This window comes from Chroicocephalus ridibundus, chromosome 6 (genome assembly GCF_963924245.1).
Source record: "Chroicocephalus ridibundus chromosome 6, bChrRid1.1, whole genome shotgun sequence".
NCBI classification, from domain to species: Eukaryota; Metazoa; Chordata; class Aves; order Charadriiformes; family Laridae; genus Chroicocephalus; species Chroicocephalus ridibundus.
Window position 1 is genome coordinate 67,160,536 of NC_086289.1, and position 22,271 is coordinate 67,182,806.

The 22,271-nt window shown below is 48.3% G+C and overlaps 1 protein-coding gene across 6 annotated transcripts in view; it reads right to left on the bottom strand.

Annotated features, from left to right (window-relative positions):
• Window positions 1-1,919: 1,919 nt before the first annotated feature.
• Window positions 1,920-22,271, bottom strand: part of VEPH1 (ventricular zone expressed PH domain containing 1) — a 103,283-nt gene continuing 82,931 nt past the window's right edge. The window contains exons 14-18 of one of the 6 annotated variants that reach the window (XM_063338949.1): window positions 19,211-19,347; window positions 9,904-14,635; window positions 9,648-9,788; window positions 9,429-9,486; window positions 1,920-8,888 (exon numbers count right to left, since the gene is read on the bottom strand). In XM_063338949.1, the coding sequence (XP_063195019.1) occupies window positions 14,399-14,635; window positions 19,211-19,347 (374 nt within the window). In that variant the 3' untranslated portion in view covers window positions 1,920-8,888; window positions 9,429-9,486; window positions 9,648-9,788; window positions 9,904-14,398. Of the gene's footprint in view, window positions 8,889-9,428; window positions 9,487-9,647; window positions 9,789-9,903; window positions 14,636-19,210; window positions 19,348-22,271 lie in introns of those variants that run through there. The other 5 variants (XM_063338951.1, XM_063338950.1, XM_063338952.1 and 2 more) reach the window with 5 other exon arrangements.

Below are 22,271 nucleotides of genomic sequence, written 5' to 3' on the forward strand. Positions count from 1 at the left end.
TGCAGGAGGCATCTTGTTACACCAGCACCTTGGGTGTGCAGTAAATAACTTAGTGGTGCGTGTGCCTCCTCGATGATTTATGATGTACACAGAGACACACTCCATCTAGTCACATCCCGCTGAGGCTTTGCTTATCATTCTCTTATTCAGAATTACATGAAGGTCCATGAAACTTCTTCCTTCCCTCTTTTCTCTCTCTTTTATCTCGCTTGCCTCCTACTGCTTCGTACCTGTCACAGTGCCGTCCTGGGGGACAGCTGAGATAAGGCACGTCCTAGAAGCAGAGAACCTTTACCATGGGGACACTGTAAAGTTGGTAGAAAGGAGTTGGGGAATTCAAACCGCTGTTGTAGCGTGAACTCCTCCCCGGCTGGTGGATCACACAAAGTGCCATCGACGTGTGAGACCTTCTGACAAAGATGCCACGCTGCAGACAAGTGTGATCTTCACCTATTGCTTGTGCCCTTGCAAGTCATCTACCTGCTTGGTGGTACCTTCTGAAAAGCTACATTGCAGCGCCTTATTTGACATCTGTCCTAAAATGTCCTCCCTTCCAAAAAAACAGACAACGTCTGCATATAAATAGGCGTCTTTGCCAACAGCTTTGCTCTGGCAAGCCTCATCTTTCCTGAAACAAATAGGTGACCGCTACGTTGCACTTTAATCCCAGATCTTCAGGTTCTCACTTTCCCATTGCCTCCATCAATCACAATCCTATCTTTTAGATGGAAAGAACTTTTTCAAAGAAAAATGAAGAGAGGAGTGGACTGGAGAAAGTGACTGATAGAGATGCAGAAGTGGAAAGAAAGGTCTTCCTATACTGATATTAGAGCCATAGATTTAAAGAAAGGAAGATTGAAAGGAAGAGGCAAAACATAGAATACAGAAAGCCCTCAAACGCTGCTCACAGCCGTCCATCTGGTGGAGGCTCTTTGGGTAAGGCCAGGTTTACAGAACTGGCAGCTGACAATATTTTAACTGAGGTACATGGTGAATTCTTCAGGAGCTGTGAAAGTTTAGAAGGCCCATTAGCTGCTTTGGGGGGAAAAAAAAGACCTATTTTGCTCATATTTCAATGGGTTTTGTGGTCTAGTTTGCTGTTACACTGGATGGTATGAGACTGTGCTGCTCCTTCTGTCTGGGAGGGTCAGAAGAAATAAACAATAGAAAAATCCTGAAGATCCTGTTGCATTTAAGTGCTTAGATGCTTAGATTTCAGATAAGCCTAATGATCTTGCGTCATCTTCCCTTTGACTCTTCTTGCTGTGAGCCTAGGAGCTCAGGTACCAGCTCCCGTTTGCCTGCCATGCTTGCTGTGACTGCTCAAAAATCTCTCACAGTGCTCGCCGGGCTCGCGTGGAAGGAAAAGGAGGCAGGAAACCTCAGTGCTGGGCAACTGAACTACTTAGGTGCTCTCTGGTGCCTTCAGGCTGCCATTAGAAGATTTACAGATGGGGACGTTGAAACGATCAAGTAACACATAATTAAAGAGTGGGACCCGCAGCCATGGGATGTTGTGGAGGCCAAGAGTATGGATGGCTTTAAAAAGGATCGGGCAAAACCCCGTTATTACATGGGGTGACCAGGAAGAAGCATGTGGCATTTAGAGGTCCTTAAAGCATCTACTGGTGATAGCAAAGAGGATGGTGCCGAGAGGGGGTCACTCGATATTTGTCTCCTACGTTCTCCTTAAGCATCTGCTACTGGTTGCTGTCAGAGGCAAGATGCCGGGCAGCTGGCTTTTGTCTGAGACCATTGATCCACCCCGTCACAGCCTTCCCTATGGTTAACAGGCTTATGGGCTTTGGAGTTTAGTACCAATACTGGTATTTTACACATGGGTTTTATTTCTCGTCTCATAATAGTATGTACAACAGGCTGCTGATAAAACCGTCATGTTTTCCATCATCCTTCCCCACCCCCATTGCATTGCCCTTGTCAAAGGCAATCGGAGCAGCAGGAGGCCGCGAGTGAGAAAGTGAGCTGCTGCAAGTACGGGGAGCTAATAGATAGCAGAGAGGGAAGCCCAAAAGCAGAAATACGCTTTTTGAAGAGGGCGACTGCTTTTCACATGCCTTCCCCTTGGTGATTAAATGGACCGGGATACAGCCAGATGTGAAGCACTCAACAGAGCTGAAACGGTTTGAAAAAAGAGTTTTGAATACTTGTCTTCTATTCAATTTGCTGCTTTTTGTTTATCCGCACAAGTATCTGGAGGGCTGCAAGGTATTTACCAAGCTAGTGATGAATTCTGGCTGGAATAACTTTGCACAGGACAAATGTTTCTCGCTGTCCAACATGTACTATCTTTTTTTTTTTTATTTCCCTGTCCGGCAGCATCAGCCATTCTGTCAGGAAGCAGAAGCAACGGCAAGTGGCTGGTAGTACATTTGGCAAAGTGAAGAGTGTCATGTAATTTGTCCCCATAAATTATAAGACATGCTGAAGGTAGTTGCAGGTGCCCTGCACTGGGCTCTCAGCAATTCTGCCGCCCACCGATGCTGGTAGCATCCGAGTGACTTTGGCCGACGCAATGAAATGAAGGCGGCTCCTGTGGCCCCTTCTTGCCGCTCCCACGTAGCAATCCTCACTGGGGATAGAATTTAGGTTTGTCAGAGGTCTTGGGGTATTTTAGACAGGTAATTTACCTCTTTTATTAACATACGGCATCTGCCTGGTGCAGTGCCACCAGGATTAGTCTCTGGTCCCCCCAGCCGTGGAGCAGGAGTACCGTGGAGCTCCTCTGAAGTCCTGTTTGTCCTGCTGATGGAAATCTCAAACTGGCTGGGCCCAATTATCCTGGAGACATATCGTGCTGGATCCAGATCTGCAAGGCATATGACAAAAACACAGTGAACCCGATACTGCACGACCTCCGGCGGGGAGCCAGTGTCGCAGTCACAGTCCCGTACACACATGGCATGCGTTTAGCAAGCGCCTTTGATTCTTTGGAGTTTGGGTTGTCGTCGACATTTTAAAGACGTACCTTGTAGGTGTCGGTGGAAAATGTGCTTCCCCCATTTCTCTGACGGTGATGTTGGTCCTGATCCCTCGCTGGCTGGGCAGTGGGATGCAGAGGGACTTCATTGAACCAGCGGCCAACGACAGGCTAGCTAAAGCATGGCCGGAATGAAAGGGACCCTGTTTTTTTGTTTCCTTCTGAATTCCTGATCTATTTCAGATTCACTTCTTCCCTTCAAAAGAGAAGAGCGGCTGTGGTGGGCTGCTGGGGCGCAGCGTGAGAGCGGGGCACACACACAGCGCCACCCGTCCCCACTGCCCCAGTGACTGACCGTCAGTGGCACCAACGTTCGGAGAGCACGGCGGGTCTTAACGAAACTTAACGAGTCGGGGAAAATAAACCGGGAGGACTCTTAACACATTCAACCCAATGCTGAACTGAGAATGTTTCAGCAACAGGGATGAGACATCACTAAGGTCTAACTAAGAGAGCAGAATCGAGACCACGTAGAGGGGAAACTGAGTGGAGCCCGGCAGCTGTGCGAGTGCGTGGCCGGGATTCAGCGCCGCCCTCGGCGTGGTGCTGGGCCATCCGAAACCCGGCAGTGGCTTCTGCATGTCAGAACTGAGGCGCAGCCGTGGACAGCTGGAAAAACATGCTCTGCTGTTGCCTAAACACCACCTGCGCTGAAGCAAAGGACCTTCACACTTGCGTTCTTCAAAGGAAAAACACCACCACTGGCCACGAATGTTTTCCCTTGGGTTGGAAGCCCCAAACCACAACCAGGCAGGGACCTCTGGTTGCAGATCTGTTTTGCACCTTGTGACACATGGCCTTCTACTGTTGTTTACTCTTAAATAAAGAGTCATCCCACTGAATGCAGATCTGTAGCCATTGACAAGAGTGTTAGGTGGTAACACAAAGTTATCTTTTACAAAAAATGAGTAAAAACAAAGGACCCTGTTACAGACACACATATTTTCCATGAATAACTGCCAGTAAATAGAAAACAGGACTTTTTGCTCCTAACCTGGGGGCGTTGCTGCCCCTTCTGTGATTACGTTATTTTGATGATGTTTAACCATGCACTGCACAGCTGAATGAGGGAAGAGGCAGGCGCTCAGCAGCACCTGGCGGGGGACGCGGTGGGCTGCGACGCCACCGACCTCAAAGAGCAATCTTCTCTGAGGTGACTGCCAGCAAAAGCATTGCCTGGTTTGTAAGGACCCCTCAGATTCCAGTTCCCCCGTGCTTTTATCCGCAAGACAGACAGAAATCACATGTCCAGGTTGATTTCCCTGTTGAGGAGGAGCCAGAAGAAGTGAAGGGCAGGAGTGGAGGGCAGAGATCAGTGGACAAAACTTGGCTCTTAGACAACAGCTATTGCTTAAACGTCTGTTAAATCGGTACTTCTGTCCCAAAAAAGCCAAGTGATTTCAGCGTGTACTAAAAGTTGCAGTAAATTAAATGCCAGGATTACCTTTCAAATGCCTTATATCCACAGAAGACGGGCAGGGCAGTTATATTAGAGTATCCGCATTTATAGAAGCAAATAAATCAAAATCTTTTGGTCTCCTGAGGTTGTGTGAAACCTGTCAGGGTTCCCTGGGGCCAGGGCATCCCCCGGCGGTGCCGGGATGGGCTCCTACAGCATCGCTGGGGCAGGACGGAGGCCCCGGCCCGGGCTGGGGTACAGGTCAGGGGCAGGGGTGGGGGTCCCGGGTGGGGGTCCCAGGTGGGGCTGGCCGGGGACATCCAGGTCCTGACACCACCAACCCCCACACGGAAAATTTAGAAAGCGCCAGGTCATTTCAGTGAAGCAGTCAAATGAATCAAGTCTGATTTTTCTTCTTTCTTCACCTAATTAGACAACAGTGAGATTTATGGTATAATTGAGCCAACTCAACGTTGCTGTAATTTGACATCTAATTAATCAATGTCCAGTTCCTTCACAGGTGCAATACAAATACTTCCTAACTGGTGCAGGCGTGTTTCTCTGAAAAGAAACCAAGCGAAACCCCTAAGATTTGTTTATTTCCTGCTTCCCCTTGCCATTTCAGCAGGAAGAGCCGTCGGGAGCACCATCACTGCCCCGCAGCACGAGAAGCGACGTCGCGGGGTGACCGCATCCCACGGGGTGGCTGCACATTGCTGAAGCTGTGGGTGATGCTCGGTGCCGGTAGGAGGGAGAGAAGCAGCTTTTCTCACCAAGACGCTCCTCGCTCACAAACCTGGTGGCTGAGGTTTGTCCATGGGGGTGGGGAGGGAAGGGTCTGTGTTTCTGCAGCTGGACGAGCCCAGTGGCTGCAGGAAGCTGTAAAGGTACCACCACGGCCGGCAATGATCCGAGTAAAGTCCTGGCCCTATTGGAGTTAATAGGAGCTTCGCGGTTGACCTCGGTGGGGCCAAGGATTTTACCCGAGGAGTATTAGTCACCAGCATCGAGATGAATTAGACGACTTGTCAACAAGAAGCAGGCAAGGTTATTCCCGTGGGCTGCTGAGCTTGGAATCGGAAAAGCTGGAAAAATGATGTCCAGCTTATTCCATTTATACCCACGCTGCATGTGATGCTTGTATGCAATACCTAAGCATTCATCGCCTGTTTTATTCTGTTCCTGTCAAACACGCTGGGGAATGCTTTGTTCGGGGAGGCGGGAGGGAATTGTAGGGTAAAATTTCCTTGGAAAACTTCCCAGAACTGGGCTCAGCTCTCATAAACAAGCCCTGGGAAGGCAGTTTCAGTGTACAACCTATGGTTCTTGTTTCTAGGAAATACCGTCAAGAGGAGCTACTAATGGCCCCGTGGAAGCGCACAGGGCTGGGAGAGCTTACGGCCCGGCCAGCCTCACCGCCACACTCCTGCAGCGCTTCCTTGGAAATCGTTGCTCAGTTGGTTTTGCGAATGTGATCCATTTGAGACTTAGTAAACACAGCAAAAATGTTCAAAATTTTAATTTGAATTTTCAAGCACGGGCAGTTTAGCACTGGGGAGGAAACAACAATCTAATAAGGAGGTTTGTGGGACAGCGCTGCTGTTTGTCATCCGACTCCAGAAGGTACGATCCTGCCCTCTGGGCACAGGAATAGACGCTTGGGCAGTAAAAACTGAGCAGCACGGCATAGGTGTCAAGTGATCAGAAACAGCCATTTGCAAAAACTTCACAAGAAAGAATACAATAATTTTTGAGGGAATAATAAAACAAATATATTTGAAACAAAGAATGATTTGCTTGTGAGCAAGGGAGAAGGAGATGAAGTAGTTAAATTTGTTAGAGAAACCAATGATTACGTACCACTTGCCTGGCTAAATATCATTAATCTTCATATTTATCCTACAAACCTTTTACCATGGAACAACCTCATTCTTCATGTTCTGAAGCTGTTGGAACCGGTGGTGTGACTCGTGATGCAACCCAGGCTGGGCAGCGGCCGTAAGCGCCAGCATCAGCTGCTCTTGCTTTACCCGCTGTGCCGCCCGCTCCCCCTGTCCGGGGCTGGATGGAGAAACCAGTCCTCCCTGCGCCTCTCCCTACAGCCACAGGCAGTCCGACCACGCGAGACACGAGTGGGAAATCAGAAGGTAAGGAATCTATAATATCTATATTCTGGAGATGAGAGGAGGAGAAGAAGAAGGGAGCCAGCAGCAGAAGGGATCCCGCACTTTGCACATCTCAGGTGCGCAGCCGGCAAACAGACACTTGTGGGTCCCTGCTCCGACCCAGGCAGGGCTCGGATCAATCCTCGCAATCAAATGGATCTCTCAATGACCGGAGTCCTCACAGGGGCATGGGTCTGCACAGGAGAAACTCATCTCAGGCTTACAGAGATGCAAACAGCCATGCAGGACATGGACCTGTTGGAGTGGGTCCAGAGGAGGCCACAAAGATGATCAGAGGCTGGAGCCCCTCTGCTGTGAGGACAGGCTGAGAGAGTTGGGGTTGTTCAGCCTGGAGAACAGAAGGCTCCGGTGAGACCTTAGAGCCCCTTCCAGTCCCTAAAGGGGCTACAGGAGAGCTGGGGAGGGACTCTGGATCAGGGAGGGGAGTGATAGGATGAGGGGGAATGGTTTTAAACTGGAAGAGGGGAGATTTAGATGAGATATTAGGAAGAAATTCCTGACTGTGAGAGTGGTGAGCCCCTGGCCCAGGTTGCCCAGAGAAGCTGTGGCTGCCCCATCCCTGGAGGTGTTCAAGGCCAGGCTGGACGGGGCTTGGAGCAACCTGGTCTGGTGGGAGGTGTCCCTGCCCAGGGCAGGGGGGTTGGAACCAGATGGTCTTTAAGGTCCCTTCCAACTCTAACCATTCTGTGACTCTATGATAAACAAAACAAGCACAGGAAGAAAGATGGTCATGAGAGAACAGGGGAAGAGATTTTCCCCATGAGGAAGTTTTCCACAGCAGCTCATCGCTGGCCACGCTGCTTACAGAGAGGGCTATTCTTTGTTTGCTCTTCTCTTAGCAGTCATCACCGGAGGAAAAACACACGCAGCTGTACCCATACAGCGTAGCACAGCTCCGGGGGCTACGCAGAGCTGCAGCAGCGCTTTGCAATTTGTTTTAGGCGAAGCGATGGTAGCTGCTGATACATTTTTGGCAATCCTCTTGCCCCGCTATAGATCACAGAATAATTTATGCTGGGAGGGACCTCGGGAGGTCATCCCCTCCAACTCCCTTTACATCAGGGCTTCGGTCCAGTAGGTCCCCCATGGGTCGCACCGGTTGGTGCTTTAAGCAACTGCAGACCGTTGCCATCGCACACAGCTGGAAGGCGGCTCATCCCACCGCTGGACACCCCACTCGGCTCCAACTTTGCCAGCCCCCACCCCACCTTGCCTTAGCCTCCGGACGGGGCCCACGTCCCGTCCTCTCCGCAGAAGTGCTACGTGACGAGGCTGGTCTATGGCCCGTGAGGTGCGAGCCAGCTCTGCTCTGCCAAAGCCCTCAGCTTGCTCCCCTTTGTTGTCATGTCGTCAGACGGGCGAAGTGGTGATGCTGAAGTACCAGTTGTTCTTGAGTGTAATGTGAGGCCACACACTCGCCATGACTTGGATTCCTGGAAGATACATGTGATGTGGCATCGAAATTATGGTGGACATCAACTCTTCCAGGAAAAACGGGGATTATTGTCCTTACTTGAAAGTCTTCATGTAAGCCGGAGCCAATATTTTGAAGAAATATGTTTCCTAGAGAAGTTATGCTGATCTGTAAAACTTGTGTTAGATTTGGAAATTGCTCTCATTCAGGAGTGTTCAGGTCCAGATTTTGGTCTGGTTTTCTAGCTGTGGCCTCAAGTTTAGGTCCTAAACCTCGGTCTGTCCCCCCAGGATGCAGAGAGGGCTGGAGGGTGTTGGTTTGGGCTGGGAGCTCTCCCCGTTGGCAGCCTTGTCTCCGGGCCACCTTGTGCCATGGCTCTGGGAGGCGATGCCTCACCATAACGGGGGGACCGGCTGGCTGAGCCCCAGCATCGCAGCCAGGACGCCCCCAGAGCTTGCCTGGTCTCACAGACCGGGTGGAAATGGCACTTTCGCTGCCCCTGGGGAGCAGGAGGGAGCGCAGTACCTGATGCAGCAGCTGGGTGTAGTGTCCCACACGGCCGGGGTTGGGACTTGTCCCCCTCTCCATAGGAGTGAGGCTCCTTTCCTCTCCCAAACACTGGCCGAATAACAGGGTTCTTCAGCAAAGGTGAGCTCACCCCCCCAACAGAGGGACAACGACATCTTCCGTACCGAAAGCTGTGCAGGACAGAGGCAGGCTGTTCCCTGGCAGAGAGGAGGGGACGCTCGGCAGAGTCCCGCGCTGCAGCCGAGGAGGATGTTTGCATCCCCTTTTCCGCAAGCGCCGTCACACACACTCGGTTGCCCCGGGACCCTCCGCCGGGGCCGTGGGGAGCTCCCGCAGTGCCTTTGCGAGGGGCTGGGGTGGTTCCTGCAAGGGACAACAACCAAAGCAAGAAAATGCAGCGCAGCAGGAACTACCAACCTGTTCCCTGTTCAGAGTGCAGCAGCCATTTAAATCTAGAGTGTTTTGATACACATTATTTTAAAAAGAATCAATAAAAACTACTTATATATTTGCTCAAGAAGAAAATCTGCAACAGTGGGATTTTTAATTTTTTTTTTCAATCTCCCTGCTCTCATCATAACTAGATTGATGATTTCTGTGTTTCTCCTTTTAGAAGGATGGCTAGAATAAGTTGCCAGCTGAATTTCTCTTTTATTTTATTCCAAGTTTTAATTTAAGACAGGAAAAGTGTGGCTAAGCTTCTTATTTTATGCAATTATATTTTGGCATAGAACCCAGGGTCTCTCTAACTACATAGCTATGCATTCCATATTGTTTCAATCACGCCAAGATTGAAAGGAAGGACGTAAGTGCCTGGTGACAGCCAAGTGCTGATGACAAAGCCTTGAGAGAGCAGGTGAAGCAGAGCCGTGTTTGCCCCATACATGAGTTTCCCACTCAGACCTGGAAATCACTTGACGGCGAAGTGGATGCTCAGCCCCGGTTTGCACATCCCCGTACCCTGTCAGGTAGGTGACAATGTGTGTGTACATAACGCAGACACGGATAAGCAGGTGCAGTAAATTGAGGGTGTAATGCAGAGGTGGCAGACTGAGACTTGGCATCAAGTTAAGAAACACAGACTATTTTGTCTGTAAAAAATGTTTTTAATGGCCAACTTACTGCATCACTGAACTCCAGCAGCGTGCCTCGGTGGGTGAATTCAGTGTTTAGTAAAGGATGTAATTCTGGAACTTAAGACCATAAATCCACGAGTCCACACCTATGAATTAATTTCATTCCCATTAGACTCAATGGTGTGTCCTGTGGGTAAAGTAAGGATTTATTGGTCCAGGTATTGAAAATTAAATGACTGAAATCTCCTTTCCTTGTCTGCCAGAGAAGCTGTGGAAATTTCCCATCATATATCTTTTCTTACCCTTGCGCTGCTGCCTTTAAATCGAGGTTTGGCTCCACGGCTTCACTTCCATCCAGCAGCAGCAGAGGTGGCGGCCGTCCATCTGCAGACCTGCACTATTTGTATGGACATGATACGCAATTTACCGTAGACTTCTTCCCCACTCCCTACGTGCTGTACGATGTCCTGGAGAGCGGGCTGTCTGCATCAAGCCTGCTTCGTACTCTGTGCGTCAGCAACCCCAAACAAACTGTCCCGTATCACTGAGATAACAGTAAATAAAGAGTTAGAGGTGAAAAGGGTGCATGTTCCCCCCAAAAAAACCCTTTTGGTCTTCAGCATCAGGCTTGGATTTGACTTCACGTGCTTTAGAGGCATGAAGGGTAACAGGCGTTCTAAGTATTACAATATTGTATTATTGGCACAAAGCATGCTTTGCCTGATTCCATGTAAATGACAGGGAGCGGGACAGAGATCGGTACCGGGGAGCCAGACTCTGCCCAGCCAGGTGACCTACACAGGTGTCCATAGACTTCCTTGGATAGACTGGTCCCAGATGGCCTTTCCATATTTTCTGTATCTAAATTTAGCTTTAACAAAGTTGTCCTGATCACTTTGCTACATTCTCTGATCCAACACTCGTCTCCACATTTTAGTTGTTACAAGAATTTTCAGGAATTTTAACATTTCAGCGTCCTCTCTGGAGTGCCGAGAGCATTGGGAAGTCTGGAGCTGGTTAAGGCATTGCACGGGCCATTGACAGAGGTCTTCTCTTTCCCCTCTGACATCGTTAGCGTCAATGCAAATTTATCTTTTAGATCTACAAACCTATAGCCAGCTTTAAAGCTCTCCCTGATTTTCCATCATCCAGGAATGCTTCAGCAACCGCTTTGTTCTCAGCTGCTGGCCGATTGGTGTGATCTATTGGCACTTCCTTCTCCAGTCAGCATGGGAATGTTGGAAATAAAATATTGTCTTTTCAGACCAGGGCTTCCTGACCTCCCAGGGCACGGGTGCCAGGTCAGTTGTTCAACATGCGTTAGGAGCCCTGGCTGGAGCGCTGGCGGAGACACGCTGCAGAGGCCCCCAGGGCAGGATGTCCCCGGGGCTGGAGGAGGGCTCCAGCCCATCAGCGCTGGGAGGAACCAGGTCTCAGGAAATACTGGAGACCCTCAAAGCAAAGCAAAACAAACATACACGAACTCCCACAGGAGTCAGGGAAGGAGCGCCAGAGCATAAGGAAGGAATTACCAGTTTTGTTTCACTATCTCAAAGAGGATTTGGGGAAAACACGGAGACTTGGAAAAGACATGATTTGGGATTAGCCCAGCTGGTGCTCAATGGCTGAGGAGGAAGAGGAGGACAGTGGGGCGGCATAGGTCAGGGACAAGGACGTCTCCAGGCTGGAGGGATGGTTTGGAAAGGTGATATCAGGGCTACAGGTGCGAAGCATGGTGGCACACTGCCTTGGTGACATCATTCCTTCCACCAGAAGTTCACCATCAGAGCCTGGTCACCTCAGATTAATCCTGCCCCCAAGCAGTGTTGAGCTTTGCTTTTGTTTCCCACCCTGCAATCTTTGCACCCTGCCCACGCGTGGCTACAGCAGAGCCACAGCGCACAAGGTCTTAGCGTTGTTCTGCCAGTTCCCTGGTGCACCGCTGTCCCCCAGGGCCTCCATAAACATCATCATCGGGTCTGGGAAATGATTCATAGAATCATAGAATCATTTGGGTTGGAAGGGACCTTTAAAGGCCATCTAGTCCAACCCCCCTGCCATGGACAGGGACATCTTTAACTAGATCAGGTTGCTCAGAGCCCCATCCAACCTGACCTTGAACGTTTCCAGGGACGGGACATCTACCACCTCTCTGGGCAACCTGGGCCATGGTTTCATCACACTGATTGTAAAAAATTTCTTCCTTATATCTAGCCTAAGTTGTCCCTCTTTTAGTTTAAAACTATTACTCCTTGTCCTATTGCAACAGGCCCTGCCGAAAAGTTTGTCCCCATCTTTCTTATAAGCCCCCTTTAAATACCGGAAGGGGCTCTAAGGTCTCCCCGGAGCCTTCTCTTTTCCAGGCTGAACCCTCCCAACTCTCTCAGCCTGTCCTCACAGCAGAGGGGCTCCAGCCTCTGACCATCTTCATGGCCTCCTCTGGACTCGCTCCAACAGGTTCGTGTCCTTATGTTGGGGGCCCCAGAGTTGGACGCAGCACTGCAGGGGGGTCTCACCAGAGCAGAGCAGAGGGCATTAAAAATAATGAGGGAAGAAAAACAAGCAAAGAAACACAGACATCCCCACGAATGCAGGTAACTAAAAAGGGGGACACAGAAATAGCAAACAGCCTTTTAAAGTTCAGCCTAATTGTCATTTCACTGTAAATGTAAATTCATAGCACTGGTATCACTATGAGGTCTGTGGCGTTTCTTCCCAAAAGGTTTGATAGTGCTTTGATGGATAAGGTTGAGAAATACCTCTCTGGGGCCACCAGATGCGAGGGACCAGGCAGCCCTTAGCGCTGACCTGGCAGCAGAACTCAGGCACTCCTATGGTACCAGAAACTAATTTTCTCTTGTTCTAATTTGAGTAAATGCTCACTACCAAATGTTAGCATCTTACCTGTCAATGTAACAAATTACAGAGCTCTGGCAGGCTGGAGAGACAAATACCAGCAGCACTCAGTGCTCGCAACTTATCAAACTCCAAAGCTAAATATTTACACGGCATGCTACAAGACTCCAAGCTTCGAGCCATAAACCCGGCTGAACGCCCCCATCAAGCACCAAACCATCGAGTTCAATCTCTCATATCCCTCTCCTCTCCATACCTCTTCCAGCCCTTGCTCAGCTGCATGCCTGTCTTCTCCTCCCCGTGCACGCTGCACGGGAAGGGAGCTCACCTGCCCACGGCTGGGCTCCCTGGCGGTGGCCGAGCATCCCTGCTCCAGCCGCTGTTGTGGTTTTCCTAAAGCGAGAGAAGTTCAACGCAGGCAGATGAACCTTTCTGAGCTGGCCTGGTACCCATTTTCAGAGCGGCTGACCAGCAGCCCCAGTGAAATCAAGAGAGTTGGGAACATTTAGGATGGTGGAAGAACCAGGCTGTAAATTCAGAGGGATGCCGTCATTCAAGCTGCACCCCAGTGGTATGGGACACAAGGCTCGTGGTGACCGCTGAGAACAGGCTTCATTCGGCAGCACCAGCACGAGCTTCACTCAATAGGCTTGAACCCGAATTTATTTCCCAGGTCATTCCTCTTGCTCCCTGTTCCCCCAGTGCTTTTGATGACCCCTGGCAGGTCCCCGCCGTCACAGGGGCCCTCACCAGCCCCTGCTGCCCTCCTGGCCGCAAAGCCAAAGCCCAAACTCACCCAGCAAACACAACCGAAAGTGGGCAAGAGACTACTTCAGACAGCAGATTGTATTGCCATGCTCTGTGAGGAACTTCCAGAAAAGCTGTGGGCTCCTTCTGCTACTGAGTGGAAGACACATATTACAGTAAAAAGCATTACAATTAATCCCCCCCCCCCATCTTAACTCTCCCTTTTTCACAATAACTTTTTTTTGGTTTTTTTTGCAAAAGATACATTTTTCTAGGCTGGAAAATGTCAAATTTTATTTCTACTCAGCCTTGAATGATCTCTGAGATCACCCACAGACTTCTCTCATTCATTTCCCCCCCCGCTCTTTTCCTTTTTTGCTTTCAGTCTTTTCTACAGTACTTCCTCCACTTTGGAATCTTTTGAGTGACAAAGAAAATCAAACAAACTGGGAATTTCAGAGTTTTGGAGAAATTTTGAAAAGTTGAAGAACAGAGAAGACACTTTAAAAAAGAAAGGAAAATAAATTTTTAAAATTACATTCCGTTATGAAGGAGAGAAAAAGCAGAAAAAAGAGTGAAAGTCAAATCAATTAAATATTTAAAATTATTTTTCAGCAGTATTAAATCTTTACAATTGCTCAATTTTAAACCCCAAATTTGATTTTTTCCACAGACATATATAAACAGTAAAAGGATAAAGTACACCGAGATTAAATAAGTAGGAAAATTATCTTTTTACAGACAAAGAGTGATTGAGAAAAGCAGAAAGCCCTTATGTGCTCAAATGATCTCAGCAGTGTCTAAAGCCACCGCGACCCCCTGCATCCCAGAAGCAAAGGCTGAGGGGCTGGGGTCCAGGCTTGTTTCTAAGCACCTCTCCTGGCTTACAGGCCATTAGGCTGAAGAAAAAAAACTGCATTTCACACGTGGACGTGGAAGCTGCTTCTACACCAGCAAACGTCCCGGTGCAGGGAGCGCCCCTGCATGGTGGCGCTCCATCACCTGGTAGGTCATTGATGCCTTAGACCTCTCATGCTGCACAAAGCTCTCCCTGGCCCCTGCCAACAGGTGGTCTCCCCCACAGTTTTCCATGGCCCGATTTTGGAGGTAAGAGGTCCACGGTATGGACCTCTGCGTCGGAACGATCCCAGACACATTTGGTTTGCTGGCATGGCCACGGAGGTGTCAGCAGCTCTACAAGTACGTGGTGGCCTCGCGGCTCTCCCGCTCTTTAGCCTGCGCAACAGCGACGTTGATGCATTGAAGCCACTCCTCAGCGTTCTTCTCGTCTTTGGCCTTGAAAACATAGGTCTTGCTGTCGGTGAAGATCTCAAAGGCCCGGGGCAGGCTGCGGTCCCTGCGCTTCTTTGCCACCACTTTAACGCTCTGCACCTTGCTGAGCTCAATGGGGCAGTCGTCGGGGTCATCTTTCTGAAACACAGGGAGGACAGACACAACCATGTTCATGCAGTAGAGCTTCCACCGTCTTAATAAACAGTCGATGTCTCTAGAGCTGGGCTAGTAAACATTGGCCATACAGGGAAACAGATTGATGGGGACTTCCCAAAAGAGCCTTAGGGGAGCTAGAAACCCCCCTCCCACGCAGTGCCACGCTCCCCTGCTGAACACCATCGGGTTTCATGGGCTGTCATGGCCTACTGCACCCAACGGCCAAGGGTCCAGACCAACGATCATGAGCATTTCCCTCTCAGTAGTTGCAGTTTTTAGTTCCATCTTCAGCTATTAACATGGGCGTTTTCTTTCTCTGGCCTTTAATAATAGTGATGTCTGTTAACGGTGCCAGGCACAACTCGTGCCGATGGCAAATGCTTCGTAGGTACAAAACTCAGTCAGTCCTTGGGGAGTGAAGAAAGCTGTCTCTGCTTAAGCAGTGATAAGTTGTTCCCCTTCTCAGAGTCTCCACCCAAAATTGGACGCAGCAACTCCTTTTGAAAACAGAACAGATACTTTCAGTCTGACCTGGGAATATGAGCAAAATCATGGCATTTCTCAGTGGGGAATGGAAAATACGGGACAGTTCAGTTGCAATTTTGTTTGAAAATGTATAAAGTATGTACATCTAGGAAATCTTAGTGTCACTGCAAGAAATATGATGCAGGGAGCATAAGAGAGAGTTGTACAAAATCATGGAAGTTTCCTGCAGGAGAAGAGATTTGTGAGATCATAAAAAATGTACAAATTGTGTCTCCAGGTGAGAAGTTTAAGCTCAAGGCCCTGATTCCTCAAGAATATGTTTCTCCTGTTGAGCTGCTTATACTTTTCACCAAGAGCAGTAAGGCAGACTTTCCAAAAGCTTTCTGTTCCTATCATACAGGAAAGGTCTGGACTGATCTGAGTGAGAATTAGGGGTTAATTATCTTGCAGGAGCTGAGCAGGACTCGGGAGAGGCTTCGGTGTGGGAACTGCTGTCTCCAGAGCTGCTCTCCCAGCTGGCCAGGTCTGAAACGCAGGACCAGAATGGGGCAGGGAGACTTCTCCTGCAAAAATGGCTCAGTCCTTCTGGGAAAGAACATTTTACTGTACTAAGGAAAAGTTCATCTGAAAAGACCATCCAAAAGAAGTGCCAAGCCCAATGGCTGTGATTCCTCTATGGGATCTGATAGTCCATTACCACTGATCTGCTGTTTTTTCACATCCATAATGAATACCCAGATCTCCAACTTTTGGAGATCTTCTGTGTTGCATACATACGTACTATTTGCAGTCAAGGTCTCCTGCATTCCTGAAGTGCTATAATCCCTGGGCAATCCCCTCCTTTCTTACTCAAGTCAGAATATAATCCATACCCGAAGCAGAGCAGCTCTCCAGCAAGAGAGGCTGGCCTGAACCCCTCGGCAGGGGCAGTGGCTGGGTGAGCAGACAGACCCCCTCCGAAACATGGGAGGTCCTTGGGCTGCAAATGTCAGCGACAGCGCAGAGCCATCATCTTCCTTCCCAGCACATCTCCATCCCCTGGCATTGCTGCTGTGCATTCTGGGATGGGGCATTTATTTGTCTCTGTCATTCATTTTTTATCAGGGACCCCATTCCAGACCTGAGAAGTTTTCTTTAAATGGATAATTTCCCACTAAAATGTTCAGTTCTGACCAAACGACTTGCCATGAACAATGAGGTTTGTCTCCAACTTCACACGGGAACAAAAGATTCATCACCGATTCCTCGTGCGTGACCATGGCACCACAGCAATGGCCCCCCTCCCCTGCTTCCACAACACCGATTGAGACTTTATCAACAGCACTAAGCTGGCTCTGCACTGAAATCTCACCTGGGATTTATCCCAGAAAATGCAAAGCAGCGATAGACTCCAGAACCAAAACTTTGCACCCCATGAGCCAGACGTTTAGACTTAGAAGCCTATCTAGCAAAAATGATATATTTCCTTCATTACCACATAGTGTTTGCCCTCAAGTTGCTAAAGAGAGTTGATTGTACCCTAGGCACATTTCTGTGAAGGAGTTTACCACAATTTTCCATGAGTTTAGGATGTGGCTCGCTTTCAGACCTCTTATATTTTGGCTTTCTCCTGGCCATACAGTTGCTTACACAGAACAAATATTGTCCACATGGTTACTCGTACAAAGGGAAGGTTCATGGTGGGATTCCAAGTATAAGCAGGCACAGCCAGCTGGCCATCTCACAATACTTCTTCTGTGTTAGGTTTGTATTTTTAAATGAACAGCGTGTAAAGTCCAAACACCCACGCAGCACCCAGCCCTGCTCCACAACGCCAGAGATGACGGGCAGAGCTGTCATGATCAGCCAGGCGAGCACCATCTGTCCTTGAAGATTGCAACAAGCACCAGATGTGGCTGGGCAGGAGCCTATACCACCGCTTTTGCCGGCCACAGCCTGTGGCCCCGCATCTTACGATGCTTTTGGTACTGGTCCCCGGCCAGCAAGATGTGGGGTTGGTCCTCCTGCCAGATGCTGGAGGTACACAGAAGTGGACCTCCTGTGGGATCTGAAAGTCACTCTTTTATTGCCCAAACCACTTCTGTGAGGCTTCATATCTCCAGCCTTGCTAAAGGGCTTAAAATTTTCTGTTTGGTGTCTGCAATAGTCAACCCATGGCATGTGTGCAACCAAAACCGGTGGGCTCAGGGTTGCTCCAGCCTCCAAGCAACGGTTAATGGCAGGACTTGACTCTTGAATTCAGGCCAAAAATGTAGAAGTAACAGGATATAATGCACCAGCTTGAAAGACTGATTACCCCGGTGCAATAACCCCACTGCTGGATGCCAGCCTGCTCCACTGATGAACCAGTCCAGGTATTTGTGTTCAACTTAAAAAAAAAAAAAGCAAACAAACCTTGAGTTTGCCAGTTAAAAAGGGAAAGTTAATCGAGATGAATTACACTGTTGAACAAAATCTGTGGTTCAACAATCTAATCTGCCAGCGTCGCCCGCCTGCCCCGCGTTGCACATTCTCCACGTGAACAGGGGGAGCACTGAGAATGCAAATCCATGGAGGTGATTTCTGCACGCTAATCGCATCCCAGGAGTAATCAAGGTATTCCGATGTGCCTTATGCCTGGCTTGTTTGGAGAACTAATTAAAGCCATTCTGTTAAATACATTTCTATAAACCAATTGACTTGCTAAAAAATGACGATTATTCTGACACTCTTTCAAAAGGCAACATCAGCCAGAACTGAGCTGCAGCTGTGGTACACCTGTGGATTCAACTGTCTTCAGAATCTCAACCAAAACACCAGGAAAAGTCACTAGAAAGTAAGGAAAAGGCTCTTTCATTTCAGAAGGATTTTATTGTCCCATGAAACGCACATGTTCCTCCTCGGCAGGACACCCTGTTGTATTTCCTATAGGAAGGGGCTCAGGAAGCCATTTAAGAAGCTTAAAGAGCTTTACTAGGTTTCTATAAAAATAAAGATTATTTACCAGAGATATTAAGGTTTGGCTATAGTTGGAAGATGCTGCTATTTTTGGATTATCTAAGAGAGAGCTCTTGTAACAAAAATAAATAGGCCATTTTGCACAATGTTTGATAATTCTCATTGCAAAAAGCTGAAGAAAATTAGTTTCTCCTGAGAAGTAATAACTAAGGAGGACTGGATTCAATTACCTGCCCTGCTGTGCCTGGGACACACTTTTCTCTGTGGCCTATCGGTACAAATTTCGAAGAATTTCACAGAGATTTCAGCAGAATTTCTCTGAATTTAGAAGTGAAAGCAAAAAAATTCCATTCCTTTGGGAGAAAAGCATTTTAGCATCACCTTGCTTTAAACACACTTGTATTTCCTGCACAAATAACACTAATTATAATGCCGTCATCTCAACACTTATTAGTATACAAGAGCAGGCAAGACTTTCAAAACTGGTGAACAGTTGCTTGATTTTGGAGACGACTGCCCTGAGGTGTTCAGGAGGGCCTGACTTTCCCAACATGCTGAACATCACCATCTCCCCCCCGCACACTGCTGGTCCCATGAAAATTGGGAACCCAGAAACCACAGCTCACGTGTAGCGTGTTGGCTGTGACTACTTCCCTTGCTTACCTTGCAAGTGGAAAAAATATATTTACCTGAGCAGAACTTATTGAATTTGCATTTATTCAAGGAAATAAAGAATCACTGATCAAGACTGGAAACTGTTTTTTAACCCACTGTAGTTCCTTCAGGACCAGAAGCTTTAGCAATATCGGAGAAGTGACCTCAAGGCAGAGGGGACGATGCTCGGGCACAGGTCACCAGCTAGTAGGGGATAAATGACTGAGACGTGGGTGTCGCAGAGCTGAGCCCTGGGCATTTGTTGCCAGAACAAGAGCAGTGTCAATCTAATGCTCTCGAAAGTCTCACGTTCTTGATCCAGAGAGAAAAATGTAACTAAAGCCAGTGAGCAACCCCATGGCTGAAGTTGGCCATGCGGCGTACAGAGACCACGGGCAAAGCTGAGTTCTAAAAACCTCTGGGAAATGGTGTTGGGGAGGAGGGAGAGAGAGAAATCAAACTGACGGTTTTCTGACTTACGGATTTTCCTTTCCGAAAAAGCAGCTGGTTGCCAGCCAGAGTGAAGTAGCGAGTTTTCCACCTTTTGATAAACTTCCAGCGGACTTGCTTCTCTTTAAGCTTGCCTTCAATCAGCGGTTGGCCGTCCTGATTTACAACTGGGGAGGTGAACACACAACAAGGGGGTTATTTCTGTCCTCCCTTTGCCCCAGACGAAAGCCAGGCTTTTGCTGCGATGCAGAAAAGGTTTTTTGCAGTTTAGCTGGGTCAGCCCCAAGACCACATTCCTCCTGACCTCAGGCATTCAGCTGTCGCTTCAGAAAGACATTTCAGGCCTTAGTCGTGTTTTGCTTGGGAGGCCGTGCAGACGGAGCTGACAGCTCGGACTCCCCTGTCCATCACTTTTGCTATTCCCTTAGCCATCACGTACTTCTCCCCACCATTACGCCTCCTAATTGTTCCTCAGCCCTGCAATAACAACTTAGAATTTCATGCAATTGAAGGCAGGCATTTATGTTGTCTCTGAGGCTTTAATCCACACTACCGAGTTCAGTACAGTTATATTCCTGCTGTGCTGTATTTTGGATAGGCATATTTTGAGGATATCACTCCCCACTAACTGCAACAGCTTGCTTTATTGCAGCAGCAGCCCTATAGAGAAGGAATCAAGAGCCAGAAGTGGGATGTCCATGTGGGGCTGCGAGACCATGTGCCATCCCACTGGAACGATGGCCAACCTCTCATGGGTAAATCCAGCCCAGAAATGTGATTTTTTGCTAAGAAAGGGGTTGGAGAGTCCCAGGGCTTTGTCTCCCAGGCATGACCATTTCTTTCCTCACCCTCCCAAGGCACAACTCCTTCTTCCCTTGGGAAAGGGATGTGTTTATTATCAGCCCTCCCTTACCCAGCGCTCCAGAAATAAGCTAGCCCTGCACTTTGTAGAGGTCACTCCCTGTTACATCTTTATTATCTTTTCTAGTTCCCTCTTTAGGAATATTTCAAAAGTCATTTAACATCAGCAATCCATTTCATAAAAAATAATCCTTAAAGCAAACCCAGAGTTATTTGTGTCCTGTAAATATCACAGCACTGACCGGTTAGGAATGTGATGTTTTCTATCAGTTTTGCATTTCTAAAATAATGCAACTTATTTTGACATCTGGACTGACAAAGGCCAGAGCAACTCACAGCTCAGCCCCCAGGGACCCAGTGTCTGTCCTGCTCCCTCAGGAACAGTCAGGGTATTTTCACCGTGTTACCCATTGGGGACGTTGCTCTTTTTACCATCTTGTGGCACAATTAACTTACAAACTATTAGTGCGTCATCGGGCAATAACACTGCCTCGCCTGTACCCTGGGTGGCAAGAGGTAAAACAGCATTTCTGCCACGCGTGTGTGTAAACGCTGTCCTTATGGAGCCTACTTTAAATACAGGATGGGCAACTCTGCCCAAGCCGAAGATGAGGAAGGAGGAGAAGGAGAGACACAAAAGCTTCTGCCTGCCCCCCCAGTGACCTGCACTACCGTGCGTTGCCCAAGAATAATCTAAAATGTAATTAAAAATACATAGTGTACAGTATCGAGTCCAATAACTGTAATGACCGTAATCAGCACGGAAGCAGAAATACAGGCGCACTCAGCTACTTTACCTTCAGCTCAGCCACTTTCCAGTCCGTTCATCTTCTACAGTGGTCTGATAAGTGGCTTCAAGTTGCCTTAGAAAAATAACTTATGTTTGTCACTATAGATTTTCCCTCAATCAATTCCCTTAAAAATAAAAACCAAATAAAATCTCTAGGAAAGGGAAATAAACCCTTTTTGTCTCTTATTGCAAAATTATTGCTATATTTAAAATTACTTGCAGAATTCCAAGCACCGCATGAATATTGGGTAGCCTCGCACTTCCATTTACAGCGTGGTTATAAGGTTGTGGCCATCTCTACTGCCAGCCCTGTGACCTTGATGCTCACCTGTGGTCAGTATTCCCTGGCATTTATTTTCACTGGAAGGGTGCAAGGTTTTGGGAGCTGAAAGAGCGTTCCCAAACCTTACATGCAGAAAGGAATTTTCCAGCACAAGAAAAGCCCGCCAACCAAGGGGATCACCAGGGGCTTTAGCCCATGACTGCAGAGCAACCCAAGCCACTACCCTTCACATAAGGAGCAAACAGTTTAAAAATTCTCTAGTACCACAGCTGGGTTTCTTTTTCCTTTCTCTTCTATTTTCACACTGATAGACAGGACGTGACAGATTAGATAGGCTGAAGAGCAGTCCAAGGCGTAAGCAGCCTGAGAATGGATGTTTGTTGATGTGATGTTTGATTTGGAGCCCTTCCCAGCATCTGTCGGATGGTCAGTTATCCTCTGGCTGGCCAGACTTGCATACCTTAGCATGAAAGTTTATCCAGTAATGCTTTTGCTTGAAAGCGTTTGCTGTCGTCTATGCCTGAGCCTTTCAGAGCCCCAAACGCAGTAGTTGGTGAGATGCTGAGGATGCGAGGTGAGCGGGGCGGCCAAGTGCAACCACCAAAGGTAGCACCTGGGGTTTCAAAGGCTTTATAGCTTTTTGGGCACATGCCTCTCTTCACTACCTCCTGTCTGGTAGGGGAAAAATAAACAATGCAAATACAGTGCATCAGATTTAGACAAAGAATGTATTTTTTCCCCAGCGTTGTTTATATTGGCAGAGAGGCAGGCTTTGGGGGTCTTCAATGTGTACTATTTCAATTTCCTCAAGAAAGGCGATAAATATTTCTGTCTCTGTAGATAGGGAGTTTTTGGAAGGAGATGGACTGAATGAAAAGGGGGGTGGCCAAGTTTCAGCTCCGAGCTGCAGCTGTGATTTCCATGGTAAAACCAAGGTCGCGCTCTGCTCCTCGCAGCCCGCTGCATCCCTCGCTCCACGCAGCAGCTCTTCCTTGTATGTCTGCATGCCAGCACCGATGCGTTACACCACCCAACCTGACACGGCACAAAGTAAAACAGAGGCTTGCTTTCTCCCTGTGTAATTTTTGTCACTGCAAATTGGCACAAATTTACGGAGAAGCTGGTTTGGGCCTGCACCCATTTCTCAACAGGCTCTT